General features: G+C 43.2%; 1 protein-coding gene across 4 annotated transcripts in view; it reads left to right on the top strand.

Moving 5' to 3' along the window:
* LOC105570241 (insulin receptor-like) overlaps positions 1–19267 on the top strand; it is an 84697-nt gene extending 65430 nt beyond the window's left edge. For 3 of the 4 annotated variants that reach the window (XM_012027310.1, XM_012027312.1, XM_012027311.1), the window contains exons 3-8: positions 9561–11033; positions 12165–12591; positions 13678–13837; positions 13980–14157; positions 14673–14838; positions 14924–19267. In XM_012027310.1, coding sequence (XP_011882700.1) covers positions 10774–11033; positions 12165–12591; positions 13678–13837; positions 13980–14157; positions 14673–14838; positions 14924–17989 — 4257 coding nt within the window. In that variant the 5' untranslated portion in view covers positions 9561–10773 and the 3' untranslated portion in view covers positions 17990–19267. The remainder of the gene's footprint in view (positions 1–9560; positions 11034–12164; positions 12592–13677; positions 13838–13979; positions 14158–14672; positions 14839–14923) is intronic. The other variant, XM_012027314.1, reaches the window with a different exon arrangement.
* The last annotated feature ends 1800 nt before the right edge of the window (positions 19268–21067 follow it).

Raw genomic sequence — 21067 nt, 5'->3', positions numbered from 1 at the left:
GGAGGAAAGAGAGAGAGAAGGAGCGGGGGGAGAGGAGGAGGAGGAGGGGAAACGCAGAGATGAAGCAGAAAGAGAGAGGGAGAGCGCGAGAAAAATGAGCGTGAGTCGCAGCGTGGGAAGGAGAGAGAACGACAAAGGGACAGGGCATAATGGCACGAATCGCGAATCGCGGCGAAGATCCTCGTCATTTATCATCGAATATGCGTTGATGCCGATCTTATCGCGCGATTGGCAATATCGGCCGATTCTCCCTTTTTCCGTTACGGCCACTTTTTCTCGCTCGTCATTCCGCTCGCACGCTCGCCGGTAAACCATCCATCAGCGGGGCATGCACGCGCTCGCGCGTGCTACGCGTGCTTAAGTATAATATGAACGCGCGACATCGATACTTAAGTCATCCCGGGTGGGGAAGGTGTCGACGCCGCCTTTCCTGTATCGATATCGGCCTGGGAAAATTAATACGCGCGGCGACAATGTAGCGATCGGCGCGCGCGCGCGCGAGAATGATGAATGTGCATCGCGAAAGTACTGTATCGAGAGCTGCCCCCGTCCCTCGGCTTTTTTGTCATTAACGTAAAAGCCGGATGATTTTTTCGCGATCAATTTAGTACGCAAAATGTCCCGAAAAACTTGCGCGATCGCCATCAATCGTTATTGCTCCATCCATCAAATGTATCGGAGGGCGAATTTAATTGCAAAAAAATCAACACCTTCGTTCCATTGTTATTTCCAGGCGCTCGTCGCTTGAAATCGGAGAAATATCTCCGTGTTTCCGCGACAGAGCGGCGATGGAAATTCATATACGTGAGTGATTAATAGGCGTTACGGACAAAAAAAACATGCGTTCGCTCGTATCAGTCGCGAGGGGGTAACCACTTGATGTAATCGTATGGGACAGTGTCTCCGAAATCATTATGAAATTCTCACGAAATCCCCGTGTGATCGTTTTGTCATAATTTTTTAGTTTCTCCACTTGTTAGACGATAAACATTAAAAATTAAAACGGAGAAACTTATAGTCAACCCAACTGGCTTGTTACCTTATTAGTTTAATACGACCATATTTTTATAGATACCCCAACCACTCAATATCTCTTATTACAATTTTGAAATTTTTTTAGCACTAAATTAAAACTTATTTTATTATGAATTCAACCGTACATGATAGAGTTCAAAATTGTAATTAAAAATGTTGAGTGGTATTTTGAAAAAGAAAAAAATTTTTTTAATGTTTTGCTCATAGTTTTAAAGTACTATTGAAACCATTCAACTTTCATTTAAAAAAAATTTTCTAGCTCTTACACTTTCGTCAATATTCGCCCCGAAAGAGAAAATCAAATTTTCTTCAAAGGGATATTTCACCACCTAAAAGTGCGTATGGGCACGCATAAAAAAATACGTGTTCCTTATTTTGAGCTGAGAAACAACATATTCAACACTCATCAAAATTGGCGTGTCCCCGCTTGGGTAGATTTACTTGTGAGTGTGTCATCATCGTCACATAAGACAGAGTCGAATTATAAAATGCGTGTACACGTGAGAACTGTGGTTACTGGACTCGAACTCGAGTAAACATTAAACTTGAACATTTTCTCAGCCAGTTTTTAATTTTCCAAATGGATTTACTTCTTTTAGTGAATATCCAAATATAGTTAACACCTATAAGCGCGTATTCTTTTCATAATAAGACTGAAGTAGTTGCTGTTAGAACAACAGCGAGTCGAAACGTTGATACACCTTTGCGCGCACATTTGGAACAATAAACAGTAAGTATAGATACAAAATTACTTTTCGATAAGACCACGGTTAGATTAGTGGGAAAGGTGGGAAGCGAGGAAACACGCGACCGAATACTGCAATCTTAACCGAAGTTACCTCTGCGAGCCAATACTTAGTAAAATAAGAAAAATATATTTTGAGGAAATCTAACAGCTCTTTGAGGTTTAACAACGCTACATATTTTTAAACGTGCGTATAAGAAAATGATTTGCAATTAGATGAGATTGTTTGTAATCAGATGAAATCGTATGAAATCAAATGGAATCGTGTAATCGCTGATACAACATTGTAGCCTAGTGCTTACCCCCTTGATCAGTCGCGCGCTCGCGCGTTAGGGGGTCATCAACTGCGAAAATAATGGGAAGGATAGTAAATACATTTACCCATCGTCGGCGCGTATTATAGACCGAGATATAAGTGAATGGTAGTAAACAACTCGTAAATAATATAGATTCGCGCGGAGGCACATGCTTAGGTCTTCACGGCGAAATATATGGGGATCCGAAAAACACACTTCCCATGTCGTAAACCATTTGGAGCTATTCGCCTGTCACACTTCTCTCGCGAATCCGGTTATGCCGTGTGTGAGTCACACTCTCTCTCTACCCGGTGCGACCGCAGAAGAGCGGCCGCGGCCGACTTCTTTTGACTTCGTCACGCACACACGCGCGCCGGCCAGCTGCAGAAGCTACCAAGTATTCGATCTATTCGATACGTATTCAAAGCATTCGTCGGACTTTTGGGACGTCCATTCATCTTCCCTCAGATCTCGGATCGCCGGCGGATTTGTCTATTTCGCTGCGCGTTGCGGGATTCCATCGCCCGGGCAAAAAAAACGTCCAACTTCATCCGCTTACTCGTGTTCGGACGAAGATCATTGTAGGCAGGAGGGGGAAGATGGGGGAAAAAAAAGGAAGCGAAAGAGGCGAAGTGCACGGCGGCGTTTGGATTCCGGACTACTCTGTTGCCCGCGCCTGAGAAACCGACCCGGGGAATCCACCTGAACGTGTCGGTTTCGACCGTAGCCGACATACCTATGTCGTTGTAATCGGAAAAATAAGCCGTGATTGCTCTATTTTACCACGTGACCCGCACGCGCCCCCTCGGGCGCGAAATATCGGGCTGATTTATAAATGCACTTTTTATTCGAATTTTTACCTTAACGGGTCATTCCACTTTAACGGTCCAAAAACTATGCTTATCTTTAACTATTTTTTTCACAGTAAATACAGTGAAATTAATCTTTTTGGGATTTATTAGGGCACTCTTAAATAACACAAAACAATTTTTTAATTATGCGTTTTCTACACCGTTCGAATAGCGTATCAAATAAGATGCAAGTCCGCTGCGTTGATGACTTTATCATTCAGGCTTACCTGGAATAAAAAGTCAAAAAGATTCTTAATCTATACGAGTGTCGCTATGTCCCGAATCTCAATTAAGAATTTTATTTAACAATAACAAAATGGTGCCAGTTTGACAAAAATGTTATAAAAAGAATTTTTTTCAGACTGGCACCATTTTGATATTTTTAAATAAAAATTCTTAATTGAGGTTCGGGACCTAGCGACACTCATATAGATTAAGAATCTTTTTGATTTTGGTTTCAGGTAAGCCTGAATATGATAAGTCATCAACGTAGCGGACTTTCACCTTTTTTTGACACGCTATTTGAACGGTATAGTAAACGCTTAATTAAAAACTTGTTTAAATTGCGACAAAAATTTTTCTGTGTTATTTAAGAGTGCCCTGATAAATCCCAAAAAGATTTATTTCATTGTATGGTGTATTTACTAGGAAAAAATTATTAAAACTAAGCATAGTTTTTAAGCTGTTATAGTAGAATGACCCCTTAAGGATCGTGTACAATAGATGAAGTAAGCCTGGAGTAAGAAGTAAAGGTAGGAGTAAAGAAATGAACCATTTCCATTTCTTACTCCTGCTTCAGCTCTGACGCTTACTCTCGACGAATCAGAGCGCAGTTCGATCAATGCTATAAATATTTTTAAAAATTATGCCTGTACTTTAGCTTTTACACTGATAAGTAAATATGGCTATGGTTTTCTTACTTCTTACTGCTTACTGCTTACTTGCAACGTAAGACGGTCCTTTAGTCTCCATAAAACTTTAACTTGTTAACTTTCGAATCGGCCGGAGAAGGAAAAAGTAAAGACGCGGATTTTTATCTCCCTCCTTTGTGCGTTTTTTATCAGTTACACGATCGACATAATATCCGCTGTTTAAAGACGCTGCGTCGAGCGTACCCGGACCCATTATTGTCATCCCGTTTTCATTCTTTTCTCTCTCGGGTTTTTTTTTTCCGTTACTTGTTCGTTCTCTCCTCTTTTTGCGCTCGCGTGTAGCGAGCCGCGGCCGAGAAATGAAATAAATGGCGTAACGCGCCGGGCTCGCGAAATAAAATGCGACGGAGAAAAATCTCCGTAATCTTGTACAAAGGTAATTTGTTTTTTCTTAAGTAAGACCTGCTTAAGGATCGCCATTACTTCACAACGCACGCATATGAGCGCGGAACCGGATGGGAATTTATACGCGTGTGCTTTAACTTTAACTTATCGCGAAAGCCGCTCATAATATCGCGCTTTCGGGACCTCCCCCTTCCTCCTTTTCTCTACCTCCCTCCACCCCTCCGCTCCTCCAAAAGAATAAGTTTACGAACGTAGAATCTTCCGCTTCTCAGGTGCGGTCTTATCGCGGAACAAGTTCTCGTGTTTTATCGTACGTGTATCCGGCTTTTAATCGGCGCCGCCGCCGACGATGCCTCTTCTCTCCTCCCCCCCCCCCCCCCCGCCACTTCATTCCGTTCTCTGCCTTTTCCCTGCGATCGTTATCGCGATATTTATATGGCGAATTAAGATATTCGCCCGAGTCGCGCGAGCGACTAAGTGGAGTCGTCTAAAGCCAACGGCACACGATACTTAATATTTTTCCTACTGGATCGCTTACGAGAGTCAATCAGGATTTAGCCTTGAGTCACCTGATCTAAAGCCTAACGGCACACGATACTATTTTTCCTACTGGATTGCTTACACTCTAAGAAATATGGATGTGAATTCTCACCAATGGTGTGAAATAAGATCCATTCAGGTGTTCATACAATTCTCACCTTACCGATGCGAAATTAACATTGCGATCGCATCGCATGTCGTGAAGACAAAACAATATAGCATCAAAGTTGACGCCGCGTTTGTCGGTTTGAAAGATTTTCCACAATATTCGGTATTAAAATTGACACCGAGTTATTTAACTACGTGAATGTGGTGAAAGTTCACACCACCATTTAATTTCACGAGTCATGAGCTAATATATTACGTAAAAGTTCGAAATAACATAATCGCGTATAAATGGCGGATTTAACATATGCACAATTGGCGCAAAACCGTTGGATTTCTCACGCATAATGAGAGCATAATATCAGGCATTTCTTCCCGGCATAATCCGCAGGTGTTCAAAAGCATAAAGTGCCTATCCCGAGTTATCTCCTAGGCAGGCGGCCGAGGCGGTGATTGAAGCGGGAATCCGCGTGCGTGGAACATTTTGTTCGGCGTCGTCTCTTTTTTTTTCAAATCTCATCAATTTCCAGCATTAAATTAACCCCCCCTCCCGTCCCGTCGTCAATATCCATCTGTCTACCTATCCGCCAGCCGCGGCTGGGATTATGACGTCAGGAGCGCGGATATTCGCGCCGACGTGTCTTCGCGAGTTTCCTCTCGCGTGAGATCGCTCTCCTCTCATCGCCCAACGAAACCACTTTCGAAACTTTATAAAGCGGACGCCCTTCGGAACGCGGTATTGTCGGTAGAACCGTGAATAATGACGGCAGCTGTTGAAAGAACCCCTTGAATCCAGAATAACTTCTAAACTATCGGCTCCGCGCGCTCCCAGCGTCGCAGCGAGAATACTTATTTAGTAACTTTTTAATTGTGACATAATCAAGTGTAATCCTTCCCAGTTAAGGCTCCAAGTTGGCCCACCTGCGCTTTTTGCGTAACAATTCTCGCAATTAATTACAAAAGACGCCATTTTCCGTGCGAGATATTACTCGGCTATCAGCGTCCGGCTCGACCGAACATGGCAGCTTCTGTAATTAATTGCAAGATTCGTGTCGGCTCTGCTTCACTCAACGATTTTTAAATTCCCTAATTGAACTTCCTTTGTGCGCGGCTGTAATAATTGTTCGCGCGGGAGTACGTTGGACCGCAAGTCTACAAGGTACCAATCCGTACGGTTAATTACATGCCAGAAAAACTGGTGATTCCACCAGGTTGCCAGTGAAGAAGAAAAAGAAGGCCGCCGGGATCACCGACGACTCGCGAAATAATCGACGTCGGTGCTGGCCCGGCCATCACGTCTCGACTTCCGCCCAACGGCAGAAACGACGGCAAGAATATTACTTACGATTCTCGCAACGTTCACACGAATAACTTCCTCCTCGAGGAAGAATCACTCTGGTTTCATAAAGCGTTCTTATAAAATGCGGCGGAACGACGAAATATGATAGCGGCCGTCGTGACTGCCGTGGCACGATCCGAGGGCCCGACGTCGTAACCGCAATTTCCACGCGTTTCTACCGCGGCTCTTGATGGGACACCACCGATGTTCGAGGTAATTGTCAACGCGCGGAATTTACGGCGTTTCTCATGAGGCGGCTTTTTTTTACCGAGGCCAAAAAGTAAAATGCCTCCTCGACAACTGTTTCGCGAACGCCACGTTCCGAGAACGGTCCGCGCGATTTTCCTCGTTGCTGATTACGTCGTAATCCGAAATGGGATGGTGCAAGTATCCGGCGTTGCCCGGGGAGGGGAGAGCCGCGCGGAGTAGAAAAACGAACGGCCGCCGACAAAGGGCGGCGAGGGGAAGGGAGTAAATGAGAGAAACGAATCAAATTCCGGGGTCTGGAGTTCTACGTGATTTGAAATCAAGCCATTAAACTCTACCGTACCTTCGCCAACGTGGGGGGTCGACTTCTTTTCGCCGACGTTAACGTTGAGAAGCGATCTCTCTTTGTTGTAAACGGAGCAGAAGATAAAGTTCTCGTCAATTAAATTTCGAATATCGACGTAAACGAGCGTTATTCTTGGTTGGGTTCTCAGGTAAAATCGCAATGCCGAATTTTTGGCGAACGCGGACTCGCAAGTTTGAGGCTTGACCGCGAGGTCACTTAATGAAAATTAAAAGATCGCGAGGAGGAAGAGGCTCAGGCTCAGGAAGAGCGTCCTCGAACGTGTCAAAGAGCACGTCTGGCCTTTAACAACCTGTTTTAGAATCACTTTGTATGCAAATTAGTCTAATAAAACTTGAGCCCTCAATTTGTCAGAGGCGCGCGTTATGTGGCTCAAAATTATGCTCAACTTTGTACAAAATTACTTAGTCCAAAATTATACTTTGTGCAGAATAGAAGCGGACACATCTAAGTTTCCTGCTTTAGCTTCTCGTTGCTTTTTTCGGAACCAGAACTCGATGATAAAATTTCGAGTATGTCGCTTATGTGTAAAGGTTACCTAGTTCTAATTAGCGAGCACACTTGAGCGTCTTCCGCGTCCAAAGAGAGAATCAGCTTAATTTACTGTAGTTAGATATGAAACTTGGAGATAGGGAAGCGTTTATATACGATAAAATATCGCAAGCTAGTATTTACAACACGCTACGCGTCTTAACAATGTTCGATAATATATGTTGCGAATAATTCAGACTGGTTTTTCGCGAAAAATCCAAATTGAAGTTCTCTCTTATCTTTCCAGGAAAGTCCCGATTTTTCACACACTGAGAAAAGTTTTCATCGGATAAACCTATTAAACAGTGTTTCCGATACATAGTTAATGTTTCCGATTAAATTATGGATATATCCGATGAGAGTGCAGTTACCGATGAAATTTGATTGAAAAACCGATCATATTTTTAATCGGAAATACAGTTTAATTGGATATATCCGTTTATTATTATGTAATTGGATTATCCGATTATCTCGTATTTAATCGGGCACTTTTCTCAGTGCAGAAACGCAGGCGTTCGACAGATATTAATGTTGGTAAAGATTGTGACGGTCGATACCGTACTTTTATTTAAATTTCAACAATGTGCGTACCCGCGCCTCAGTTAATTAACCAGATCTTTACTTGAGATATAATACAGTGTAATCATTTTGCGTATATGAAATATGCTAATTACATTGTGGGCGTTTACGTATAACGGATGCAGATTACAGACGCACAATGAAAGTTATTACGGGATAACAGATGAAAACCCGAGGTAACAAGAGAATGTCTAATACTATTAACATATAGTTTAAAGTGAAATGATATGCATTGATAATTTTGACGTCATTTTCGACAATAACGCATTCCTACGGTATGGCTTCGTGTCATTAGCAATTTTAGTCGCGGCATTTCATTAAAATCGAGCGAGGGCGACGCTGAACTATTATAATTATATCGGTTATATCACGTATAATTAATTATGTCACAGGTTTCATGTTTTCCTGAATTTAATTATGTGCTTTTTTTCTATCGTTCTCGACGCTGAATATTTGCGAGGAAATTTCCGCTTTTACATTTTAATCAAATTATCGTTTGCTTTTTATTATCTAACAGAGAATTAATTGAAGGACGCAACTAATTTTTTTCTATTTAAACGTCGCTTGAGGGTATCAAGGGGATGTTCAGTTGCAAAATGCACCGGTCAAAAAGGAGCGTGCAGAAATGATATCGAGCGCAGTTGTGCCTCCGCATTAATTTGCAAATTAGTTTAGAACTTGACGTCGCGTTTTTATCTAACTTTAATTAGCGGATACACTTAAATACCCTCTCTCAAGTAGCCCATGCAAATTTGCCTAATTAAATTAAATACAATTATGCACACACGTGTATATGTATATTCCAACATACATATTTTACATAGCGTCTAAATTTACATAAGGAAAAGAAAGCGTGCGAAATATATTTTAACCCTTTGAAGCATTTTAATCGTCAACTTCTTTACTTTTTGGCCATTTAATTTCTAGTTAACGTATTTAGGTCGGGTTTTTGCATTTTTTGGGTGTCTTAGCAATTAAAGAACATAAAAAAAAGTTGTAGTCTTTAATATTTATTCTAAAAGTTTTATAGATAAACAAATATGAAAAAAACAGCAATTTTTTTCGGAAAATTTCATTGTTAACCAAGTTTTTTAAGATTATTTCTTGAAAACTTTGTACAAGGGGGTTTTCGGGGTCGCTCATTACGAATCTGATGTCGGATTTTCAAAATTCAAAATGGCCGACCTAAACTGGCGGACGCAAAGTACGTGAATTTGTTAAGTTTTCAAGTTTTTCAGCATTTTTCTTTGATTATGGTATTTAGAGACTTCTTAGGTCACTGATTACGAATTCGATGTTGTCGTTAAAAACTCGGTATCTACGGATCAGGTGTATAATTAGAAAATAACACTTTATAAATAAGAATCTGAAATCAAATTTTGCACAATTTTTTATATTCTATAAGAATTTTCAATTGAATTATGAAAATCTGATAACGGATTCGTAATCAGCGACTCCAAAAACCTTTGTATACAAAGTTTCACAAAAAATAGTACGATAGAAAAAATTATGCTTCAAAGAGTTAAGCGTATGCTAAATTTTGTATATCCTAAGCTTCTAGCAATTCTATTATAAAATCTACCTGTGGTATTGAATTTACCGAAATGTTATTCGCCCTTTTACGACTTCTCGTAGGCGCAGGTCGAAGTTGCATCCACGCTAAACGTTACGTTTCGACTTCTGTTTGACAGATAATTACGGCGTGCGACGACGGCGACGCAATTATGAAGGCCAAAATGTACTTCGTTTTCAATAAGAAGTACATTTGAAGCGCTGCGAGGATACTTCGAAGGCGTCAACCGCGGTCAGCCCTTACTTGTACGCTCAACCCTTGCGGAAACTCGTGCAACCTCAAGACTTCTGATTCTTCCGGGGAAGGAAACACCCCCCCGCGAGTTTGAAACCGGGTTAACCGGAGCCGGCACGGGGAGGGAGAATCGGAGAGGGTTCACGCGAGCCTGGACGAACGCGGACGATCGATCGATTACCTCCTTGAGGGAGGAGGGGGAGGCGGCGGAGGAGGCGCAGAATAACCGAGGGTGTTCTTCTCGTGGTGAAACCGCGTCGCTTTTAATCCGCAGGTACGGCAGGAGAATTGTGTGTACGAGTGGTATTCATTAAAAATAGAACGGAAAATATAAATCTCCCCGGATCTCGCTGCTTCTTGGGTTAACGGGATGGCGCTGTGGCCGTCCAATTTTAATGAGTTTTGGATATTATCCCGGCGAAAGAGAAAAGAAACGCTTTCTTTTCCCGCGCACTATTACTCAGATATATTTCATTATTAATCTCGGAAATTGGAAAGCAGCGGACTGACGCGTTCTGGAAGGAATAGCACTGCACATTCCTTCTAACACTTTATGAATTGCTTAAGCATTTAATTTCAATATAGGACTCGTGGGTTAAAGGGGTCAATTACTGTAATACAGAACTCGCAAACATTTATTATAGCTCGTTCGTTTCTTTTCACACGATATAATTCTGATCGCGATAACCGAGCAATATTTTAGCTGGCTATTTCTTTCTTTCTCTCTGTTTTTTTTTTAGATTGTGAACTAAAGGCGGTAGCGAGACAAAGCATTATCGTCGCATTATAGTTCCGAGCAGCGTTTCCGTCTTTGAATAGGGAACTGAATAGGGAACTACGAACCGTTTTGCAGTCTAGTAATTAGCGCCTTTGAGAAGCCCAAGAAAAAGGTCAAACAATCGGACGCAACCGAGGCCGTGGACGGGGGAGGAAGAAACGGACGAAGGAGAAGTAGGGACGAGCAGCTCGCAGGGTCGACTATCAATCGTCGATCAATCAAAGAAAACGAAAGTGGTGGTCGGGGCGGCACGTGGGGATAAGGTCGGGAACGTTCAACGGGAGGCTTTGAAGCGCGCGGTGTTCAATGAGACAAGGAGATGAGGACGAGGAAGTTGCTGCTGCCGATCGTTCTGTTGTGCGTAACGGTAGTGGGCCTGGCGCTTTGCCAGGAGAAAAGGTGGCCGAGAGCGGCCACGAAGCATCGGGATAAAAGCGCCAAGGGCAAGGTTGGTTACGCGAACAGTGAGGAGGACTTGCAGGACGTTTTCAATCACAGCTCATGGACCAGCGACGATGACGCCAAAATTGCGGACATCCTGGGCATTCGCAACAATCGAGCGATCGGTAACTCTACTAGGTGTGTTATGAAAAGCCCCGGAGGTGTACGAATTTGTTGGTTTGATAAATGTACTTTGTAAAGGCACTGCATTTGAGATTCGTACAAAGTGCATTTCAAGCAGTAAATGTATGTTTAGTACTTGGTATTCCCCTAAGTGCTTACAAATAGTCCTTTCAAATGTGCAATATATATTCCCGAAGAAATGTCGACGTGGAATTAAAGAAAGGAGTGGAGCTTAATGGGAGATCGATTGAATAAACCATTTTACTTATGAAAGAACTACTTGATCCTTTATGTAAACGGAACTTTTGCACGCGTTTACCTAATATATCAGCAAATTCTTTCGTAATTGGAGAGGTACGTGCTAGCCCGTTCGCAAATTTTCGAAACGCGGAAGACGCCCACGTGCGCGGAAATTGCTGATCGCCTTCTCGAAGCATTTCCAAGCGGTGGATTTCAGGTATAGCCGCCGACGCTTCGATATTTATTCGAGTACAAGCACAAAGTGATTTTATTTTCACCAATTAGTCCCCTCAAATTGGTTATCACGAGTATCGCCGGCCGGGATTGCGACGTTTCTCTGCGCCGCCGCTGTTGAAATTCCCTTTGATCTTCTTAGAGTTATTAGCGGCTTTTAAATGCCTCGCTAATTTTACTTTGTTGAACGAATAATTCGTGGTACCGCGTACAAAGGGTATCATTTAAATGCAAGTGGCCCCTTTTAATCCTGCAGAATGTATTTCCGTTCGAATCGTTTCTGAATAGCGGAGCACTTGAATGCTAAAAATTCAATGCGGAAAATAAAATGCATATATTCCATTTTACTTTCGTTAAATAAAGATTACGATTTGTCGAAATGATATAAATGTTAATGAAAAAGATCCATTTTCGACGGTTTTTATGTCCGGCTGAAACGTTGCGCTTCGAACGTTTTGACAATTTGAGATTTGTTCGGATTCTCGGAATACGCGTGAAATACTCGTGAAAAAAAAGGAAAATCAAGAGAAAGATCGATAAATTGGTTTGTATTGACGAAGTCTTTTTGGATTCTCTAGAAAAAACGTGAATCTCTCTCATTGAAAGAATTCCATCGACATCTGTCAACACTCGAACTGCAAAACAAATTAATGGAAAGCTTGACTGTTTCAGATCTACGGATGTCGGGTCTAAAACCAATCAGCAGTCTAGTCAATCGTCAAATCTGCCCAAGTCGCACGCGAAATCGAGCGAGGAGGTAGGACGAGAGAAAGTCCGGAGATACAAGAATATGACAATCGGGGACGGTATCTGTCAGAGCATAGACATCAGGAACGACGTTAACAGTTTTATAGTATTGAAAGACTGCCGTGTGATCGAGGGCTTCCTGCAAATTGTATTAATCGAGAACAACACCGAGGCGGATTTCGAGAACGTTAGCTTCCCGGAACTGAGAGAGATCACCGGCTACTTTCTTTTGTATCGCGTGGACGGTCTGAAGAGCCTCAACAAACTCTTCCCGAATCTCGAGGTCATCAGGGGCGATATACTCCTCACAGACTTCACGTTAATGATTTACGAGATGAAGAACTTGCAGGAGGTAAGATTCCTTCGAGCTTCGTGCGAGCATTTCTCTCGCTTCTTCAACTTGGTTTGCTTCTGCAACTTCTTATTTCTTAACTTCGCAGCCTTATCTTGGCGCTCTATTTTCTCGAATAATAAAATTATTCCAAGCGAGGTTTTAATTGGGTCATAACGGTCTGTGCATAATTTTAACGTTATCTCGAAGGCGTTAACTTCCATCTAAGTAGCGAAGATAGCCTTCTTGAGCTACCAAGACCAAATCAGCAAATTCGAATGCGACCTAGTGAATTATTTAGTATCTATTTTGTACTACTCTTTACCATAAAAAATAACTGTACTCCGTTTATGTCGTTAAGAAATGCGATAAGTTTAATTCGATTTTATTGATTTAATTCTTGAAAGATCGGAGAAAGATCTTGCCCTTGAGACTAGTTGAAATTAAGTTTTATTAAGGAGACAATAGTAAAATTTCCATTTGTTTTAGATAGTACAAATTCTGTATTAATTGCATCCGCTTTGTTTTATTTTCTTATCGCTTTTTGTGATTCGAGATTATTTTTCTATTAAGTTAACAGCGCCACGGTCTTTTCTCAAATGGCACGGGGTGCAAAATTACTTCTAGTGGTGCAAAGTAAGTAATAAATCCACTAGGTCGCACTTTGCTGATTTAGTTCTGTTGGTTCAAGAGAGCTGATGGAGGTAGACTTCAAAGACTTCGGGCATTATATTTATGGAATTGTTCAATAAAAAGGAAAGCTGTAAAAGACCCAGTAAAGAAGTCAACAGTTTTTTATATGTTTAACTTATCGGATCCAATGTCAACGTACTAAAACGAGCGGTTGTATCCAGTGCAACTTTCGTATCGTGCGAAAAGGATTTCTATCCGCGCGCACATGACGTTCGTCACGTACAATCCATATCACAACGTTCATTCCCACGTCGAATCAAGTCGAGCCTTGGTTCGAAAGTATTCGGGCCAGTGCGCTAGCTAGGGCCCGGTCAAATGTTCGGGTCAAGTGATATTAATCAGTCAATCAAATTAACCGGTCGTTCGACCTTTGACTCATAATTCTACGGCTAATCCTGTGAAACTTTTTCGCAGATTGGCCTCACCAACCTGGCAAAGATATCCCGTGGTGGTGTACGCATAGAGAAGAATCCCGCTCTCTGTTTTACGAATACCGTGAATTGGAGCCTCATCGTTCCATCCGGCGAAAGCTTTATCAAAGATAACAGAATTGATAATTGCCCGCACGTGAAAGGTGTGTTAGAGACAAGTTTTAATTCCAATTTTAATATACAATCAAAGTGTGAACGCAATTTTTTTGTTAAATATTTCTCGGAGAATTAAAGAGGTAATTACATTGCGAAAGATGACGCTCCTTTAAAAATCGCACTTTGCAGGATGCACTCAATGTCCTGGAGGTTATTGCTGGACTGCCCAACATTGCCAAAAGTTAGAGAGACCAAACTGCCACGAGCAATGTCTCGGGGAATGTTACGGTCCAAGTGATACCGAATGTTACGTGTGCAAGCATTATCGACACGACGGAAAGTGTATCGAAAGGTGTCCGCCCAATTTGTGAGTAACTTGTATGGAGTGCATATAACGTGAATAAGAAAACTAGGTTTATAGTATACGTCTTTCTTACGTCTCTCTCGTGCATCTTACTTAAGTATAACATGAATAATGCAGGTCTGTAGTTTAAAATTAAAATTACTTAATTTAAGTTATGTAGATTACCCCGAGGAGTTTACCAATTTTTTATCGAGTTTGTAATAAGCTGGAATTAATTTTTTCTCGGTAAATATTTGCTCGAGGAGATCGTTATTTTTTGCAGCTTCATGTTCAATTTTAAACATCTTGTTGGAAAATTAAAATACCGAAAAACAGGGAAAGAGACGACACGGACAATTTTTTTATTTAATGAGCCCCTTGAGCAAAATATTTCAACATTTCATAATGCACGTTACATTTTTGACGCGTTGCACTCGCAGCATGTCAGTTTTAGAGTATCAGGTTATAAACATTCTACCTTCTGTCTGTTGGTAGGAAGATCTCCTGTTCTGCTGTAACGACGGTTTTTCTGTTCGCAGATACGCATATCTTTCGAGGCGGTGCATCAGCAAGGACGAATGCCTCAATATGAACCATATCAGAAGGTTTTCTAAAATGGAAGACATAAACATATGGCGACCTTTCAAAGACTCCTGTGTCACCCAATGTCCTGACGGTTTCGAGGATTACATCGACGACAAAAATGTACGTTAGCTTGTTGCATTTCACTACTACACATAAGTTCTTGTTTCGATTCCTTTTCGTTTACTCTCTCGTTCTCTCATTACAGGTGACAGGCTGTCGGGGGTGCTCAGGACAGTGCCGTAAAATCGAAAAGGGTGCTATCATACGCCATATTTCGGACGCTCAGTCCTTTCGCGGCATAACGGTAGTAAAGGGAGCTCTGGAGTTTCAAATCAGAAATGGTAACCCAAATATAATGAATGAATTGGCAGACGCGTTCGGTTTAATCGAGGAGATATCCGAGTACCTCAAGATAACGCATTCTTTTCCGATCACATCACTGAGCTTTCTCAAGAAACTCAAAGTGATCAAGGGTGAAAATTTGGACATTAATAACGCGAGTTTGGTGGTCCTGGATAATCCGAATCTCTCCTCCCTCTTCCCACTGTCCCAAAACATAACGATAGAGAACGGCAGACTGTTCTTTCATTACAATCCCAAGCTCTGCCTCTCTAAAATAGAGCAGTTCGGTAAAATGGTAAATATCACCAACTTTACGGATCTCGAGGTCCAGCCGGAATCGAACGGCGAAAAAGTTGCTTGCAACATCGTCAACATAAATATCACGGTGAAAAAGCGGGAGGCGGATCGCGTAATGCTCAGTTGGGACAGCTATAAGCCGCCGGAGGGCCAACAACTTCTCAACTATCTGCTAAATTACATAGAGGCCAAGAACGAGGACATAACGTACGAGGCGAACGCTTGTGGTAATAACACGTGGCAGATCGTGGACGTCGGTATTCCAAACTTGAATTCGATCGTTTCGAAGAACATCACGAACTTGAAACCGTATACCAAGTATGCCGCCTATGTAAAGACGTTCACGGCAAGGAACAAGAAGAATGCTTCGAATTCTTTCGTAAGTCCGGTGGGGCAGTCGGAGATCATCTTCTTCCAGACGAAGAGCACGATACCTTCAGTACCGACGAACGTGAGTTCGAAGGCGATAAGCGACAGCGAAATTCTTCTCAAATGGAGCCCGCCGGTATATCCGAACGGTCCTATAGGCTACTACATGATCTCCAGTACACATCGATCGGACGACGCGAAACTGGTCGCCTCCCGGGATTACTGTGTCGATACTTTGGACAACGAGGCCAAAAAGGAGATACACGAGGCGACGACATCACTGACCTCGAATCCCAATTCCTGTTCCTGTTTCAAAGACCGGAAGATCTCTAAACAATTCGAGATATTCTGTCATACGAATATAACCCTCAGCCACTTGTCGCCTGGCTGGAAGGATTACTGTGTCTTCAATAGTTACAATTCGCCGGAGAGTAAGTTTTACGACGTGACGAACAATTTATTCACTACAACGCGAGAAGAGCAGAAAACTGGGTCGGACGTTTCGGCTAACACTGGTAGCGGCATCACGATCAGCCATCTGAATGACGAGGAATATACGATGTACAATGTCAGTGCGCGAAATACTTTGTACATTTTGAAGAATTTGAGCTACTATTCTTTGTACACTATCACGATTGCCGCATGTGGCGTCAAGATGGATAGCGACGAACCCATGTGCTCGACCATTCAGTATACGAATGTCCGGACGTTGAAGCGACCGAGCGCGGACGATGTTCACAACGTGAAGGTCCAAGTGACTAACAATACTATCGTCAAAGTCGTTTGGGAATCGGTCAAGGATCCAAACGCATTCACTGTCTCATACACCATCGAGTACACGAATCTGGACGTGAAGGATGCGAAGAAGAGCACCGAGTGCATACCGTACATCGGCCGCAGGGAGAAGCACATCAGTCACTACATCAGAAACCTCAGTCCGGGTAGATACAGCCTGCGAATACGCTCCACGTCGCTAGCGGGCGACGGCGTCTTCACCGATGTGGTCTACTTCTCAGTTGGTTTATCGGACAACAATCGAATAATGATAGCGACGCTGCTGACTCTAATTGTGCTGGTCATCACTGTGACCACGGTAATACTCTTTATCAGGAACCACCAGAAGAAGAAGACTCAGGAACGACTGATAGCCAGCGTGAATCCAGATTATATCGAGACAAAGTACGTCGTCGATAGCTGGGAGGTACCCAGGGAGAACGTTGAGATTCTGGAGGAGCTCGGTCTGGGTAACTTCGGCATGGTGTACCGGGGATACCTGGACGGCACCGGACAAGTAGCCATCAAAACGATCTCCGAGACTGCCAGCCAGCGGGAAAAGAACGAGTTCCTGAACGAGGCCTCGGTCATGAAGAACTTTTCGACATGGCACATTATCAAGTTGCTGGGCGTAGTCTCCATGGGCAATCCGCCATTTGTCATCATGGAGCTCATGGAGAACGGTGATCTGAAGACGTATTTGCGCAGGATACGTGACACGCAGATGGTGCCGAACGCATCCAGGATAATGAGAATGGCCGCTGAGATCGCCGACGGTATGGCCTACCTGGAGTCGAAGAAATTCGTGCACCGCGATCTGGCCGCCCGCAATTGCATGGTGTCCAAAGACTTGGTCTGCAAGATCGGCGACTTTGGCATGGCGAGAGATATCTACGAGACCGATTACTATAAGATCGGCAAGAAGGGCCTGCTGCCGATACGCTGGATGGCGCCGGAGAATCTCTCCGACGGCGTATTCACGTCCGACTCGGATGTTTGGTCGTTCGGCGTCGTGCTCTACGAGATACTTACCCTCGCCGAGATACCGTATCAGGGTTTCTCGAACGAGGAGGTGCTGCATCACGTGCTACGCAAAGGCATGCTGAATTTACCGCGGAACTGTCCCGAGACCATACAGAAGATCATGGAGAAATGCTTCAAGTGGCGACCCAGCGAACGCCCGACCTTCATGGAGATCGTCTCCGAGCTGGAGCCGTTCCTAGGCCAGGACTTTTGCGAGAAGTCATTCTACCACTCGGACGAGGGCATCGAGATACGTAGCCTCGGCATCAAGAAGGTCTATCACAATGCCGCGCCGATTCGTTTTCACTGGGGCCACGAAACCGCGAGGTGGGTGAAGGACTTTGAGGACAACGTGACGTTGCTCGATCAGATGAAGGCGGGCACCAGCCGAGCACGGATCTTCAAGAACGGCTTTCAGCATTTTGGTAATGTAACGAACTTCGAGGATGTTCCGCTCGATCGATGAGATTAGTCGATGTATATATACTGTTGAACGGGAAAACTCAACAGAACGAGATGTAACTACTTGAAACCGTGTTTAATCGCAAAAGGAAGGACATGCAGATATTAACGTACAAACAATACTCAGGGCAATACGCGAGTGGTCTGACGTGGCCGTTGGACGAAAATATGTAAAAATGTTACCAAGTCGCTCGCACGCTCGTTCGCTCACTTGCTCGCTCGTTTCGTTCGTTCGTTCGTTGCTGCGGCGACAAGTGTTTCATGTCCTTCTCTTGTTGCGGATCAAACCTTAACGGTGGATAGCAGAGAGAAGAACCTCGCTGCCGCGCATCGTCGCGACGGCGTATGGAAAAAGAGTGTTCGTAATAGAAGCTAAGTTGTCGAACAATTAGGTAAATAAACGTAGACGCGTAATATTTCGTAATCGAAAGCCGTGGCTTCATACACCCGTGTTTCTTTTTCTTAAACACGCCCGAAGTTCTTTATGCCGTGTATCAACTATTCATTCCTCGTGGGATTACTTCGTCCCTCGCACGGACGTATAAATTCTGAAGCAACTCTTTCCGAATTCCGTTTCATGATAATTTCGAGATTGACTTCTATGCTGTCGAAGGAGTTCGATCCTTTTCCACACTTTCGATTTAGACAATCTTGGTTAGGAAATAATCAGGATGTTTGTTGATTGATATACAACGTGACAAAAACGTCACTTTCAGTCGGAGTCTGCATTTCCGCGTTTGAGATCGCACGATGCTAATCAAGTGGCACATTGCCACAGTCTTTCCGGGAGAGATGCTCTCATTTCTTTTTTGCCCTTTCGAATTCGGCAAATGTTGTTTCAGGACCAAATCGAGACACAGAAGAATGATTTCTATAAGCCAGAGTTCCTTGTCACATGCGTACACACACCTGTAGCACGATACGTTACAGCGTAATCTCAAGGTTGTAAATAGTTAACTCTAACTCGCAGTTCGTATATGGTAAGTTAAAATAGAACTGGATGCAATATACGTCGCGCATAGTCTTGTAATACATAATAATTTATATCCAGAGAAAAAGATGGGTGAGAGCGCGAGAGGGAGAGAGAGAGAGAGAGAGAGAGAGAATGTGTTTTAAAAAAGACAAACTTCACCCTCGCATGTAAATAAAGTCACAAGTCTCTTCCTCAAGAGTTGCGGGTACCTCGTAGGTAAATTATTGCAATAAGAGCGTGTCTACAATCCACGAGCCACAATCTTCACAATAAAATTAGCGTGATGGATAAGACAGGGGGGATAAAGGGTGGAGGGAGTGGAGAGAGAGAGGGGGGGGGGGAGGAAGACTAACGGGTGCAAATTAGGGGCCTACCAGCCTGATCACGTTTCAGTTTCCTGCACAGCACAGTATCATAGATCTCGACGTTTTAGCTTCGGATTTTATAGATGCTGAATCGGGTGACGTAAACAATCAGTAGGTAGTAACGACAAACTAAAGTAGGTGATATATAAACGCAATACATTGAGATCTCTGGGACGGGTCTTGTCGATCGCCGAGATATTCTACCCTTGCGCTTCTCGCAGTTTCCCCACCTCCGGTATTTTTCTTTTCTCTATCCTACGCGTCATAAGTCAATATTATCGCTCCAACGCAAAACGCTTCGCATCCAGTCACGCCCTCGTTTGCTCTTGCTCCAATTTGAATCTCGTTACGGTTCCGTACCTTAAAACACGAGCGATCCGACAAGAGCAGTTTGAGTGGAGATCAATTAACGCTACGGAATAATCCGCTCATTCGCGTGAAACCTGACTTGGGATTCGACAAATAAGATTTCCCGGAAGTGCGCGAGAATGGCTGAGTAACACACGACTCGCGAGTTTATCGAGCGAAACTAATACGGTTTGAAGCATCGAGTCAGATTTGCTTAAACATCTCAATCTTTAACCCTTTTAAGATCGAATTAATTTTCGTTTTTGTCGATACAATATTTCTTCGGTAATAGAATGCATGCTAAATTATTGAGTCTTTGTTAAATCTTGCAAGCGAGACTCGTGTGTCCCAGCCATGAAAGGCTTGAAGGAGGAAGATACGTAAAACATTTTTCCGTTCTACGAAAAGCAATTGAAATAGTCGAAAGAAGCTTGACAAAATTAAATTTATGCTGTATATCACTGTTCATATCGCGAGTATTTCTCATCTATATTCAGATAACGATCTTAATTTTCTTTCTTGCCTCATAGTACAAATAGTTTGAACGTCTACGAGATGCAAGATTCGTTCCAGCGCAACAGAATCTATCCAAATCTTTCTCTAGGCTTCGGAGAGAAAGAGAGAGAAAGAGCATGTCACATGTATAGAAATAATAGAGAAGTGCTTTTGACAAAAGAAAGTATAACACCGAATTTTTTTAAGATATATATCGTATCCGCGTTGCCAGGTGATTGTATAGTATAAAAGTTGTCCCGTTATCTCGTTATCCCGGCAAGGGAGCAGCCAATATTTCGGTATTTAATAGTCGCGGAAAGACGATAACGAGACGATAACTTAAGCCCGTGTCACACGAAAAATTATGGATCACGGATCGGATTGAGATTGCGGATCGCGGATCGCAATTCAACCAATCGGGTCCGAGGCTGTCTCGTCTGATCGGCTGAAATGCGATCTGCGACCCTCAATCTCAATCCGATTCGCGATCCGCGATACGCAGTGCGACACGGGCTTCAGGAAGATCGGTTGAGAGATCGCATCTCGAATAGAAGAGAGATCGTTTTATTAAAGAGAGAGAGAGAGAAAGAGAGAGAGAGAGGGGGTGAGAAATGAAAAGAAAAGGACAAGTGTATCGGGGGAGGGGGGCATTGGTTGACGGAAGTGCTAAATGTAAAATATGGCGAATCCAAAGTATTTTGATACAAATAAACGTTCTCGATACGTAAAGACGTTTCGGAGGCTCGAGGATGGAGACGCGGATCGGTTTAGATGCCGATAATTGCGGCTTGAGTTTATCGGTAAACCGGAAGCGGATTGTGTGTCGCGGAACTTCGGGGAGTCTCGAAATTCTCCGCGGTACGGACTTCCCGGATTGAGTTCGCAAATAGGCTTCCCAACT

The sequence above is a fragment of the Vollenhovia emeryi genome, unplaced genomic scaffold (assembly GCF_000949405.1).
Source record: "Vollenhovia emeryi isolate VEMERY1.0 unplaced genomic scaffold, V.emery_V1.0 DF939121.1, whole genome shotgun sequence".
In the NCBI taxonomy this organism is placed as follows: domain Eukaryota; kingdom Metazoa; phylum Arthropoda; class Insecta; order Hymenoptera; family Formicidae; genus Vollenhovia; species Vollenhovia emeryi.
This window is presented reverse-complemented; position numbering and strand designations above follow the sequence as displayed.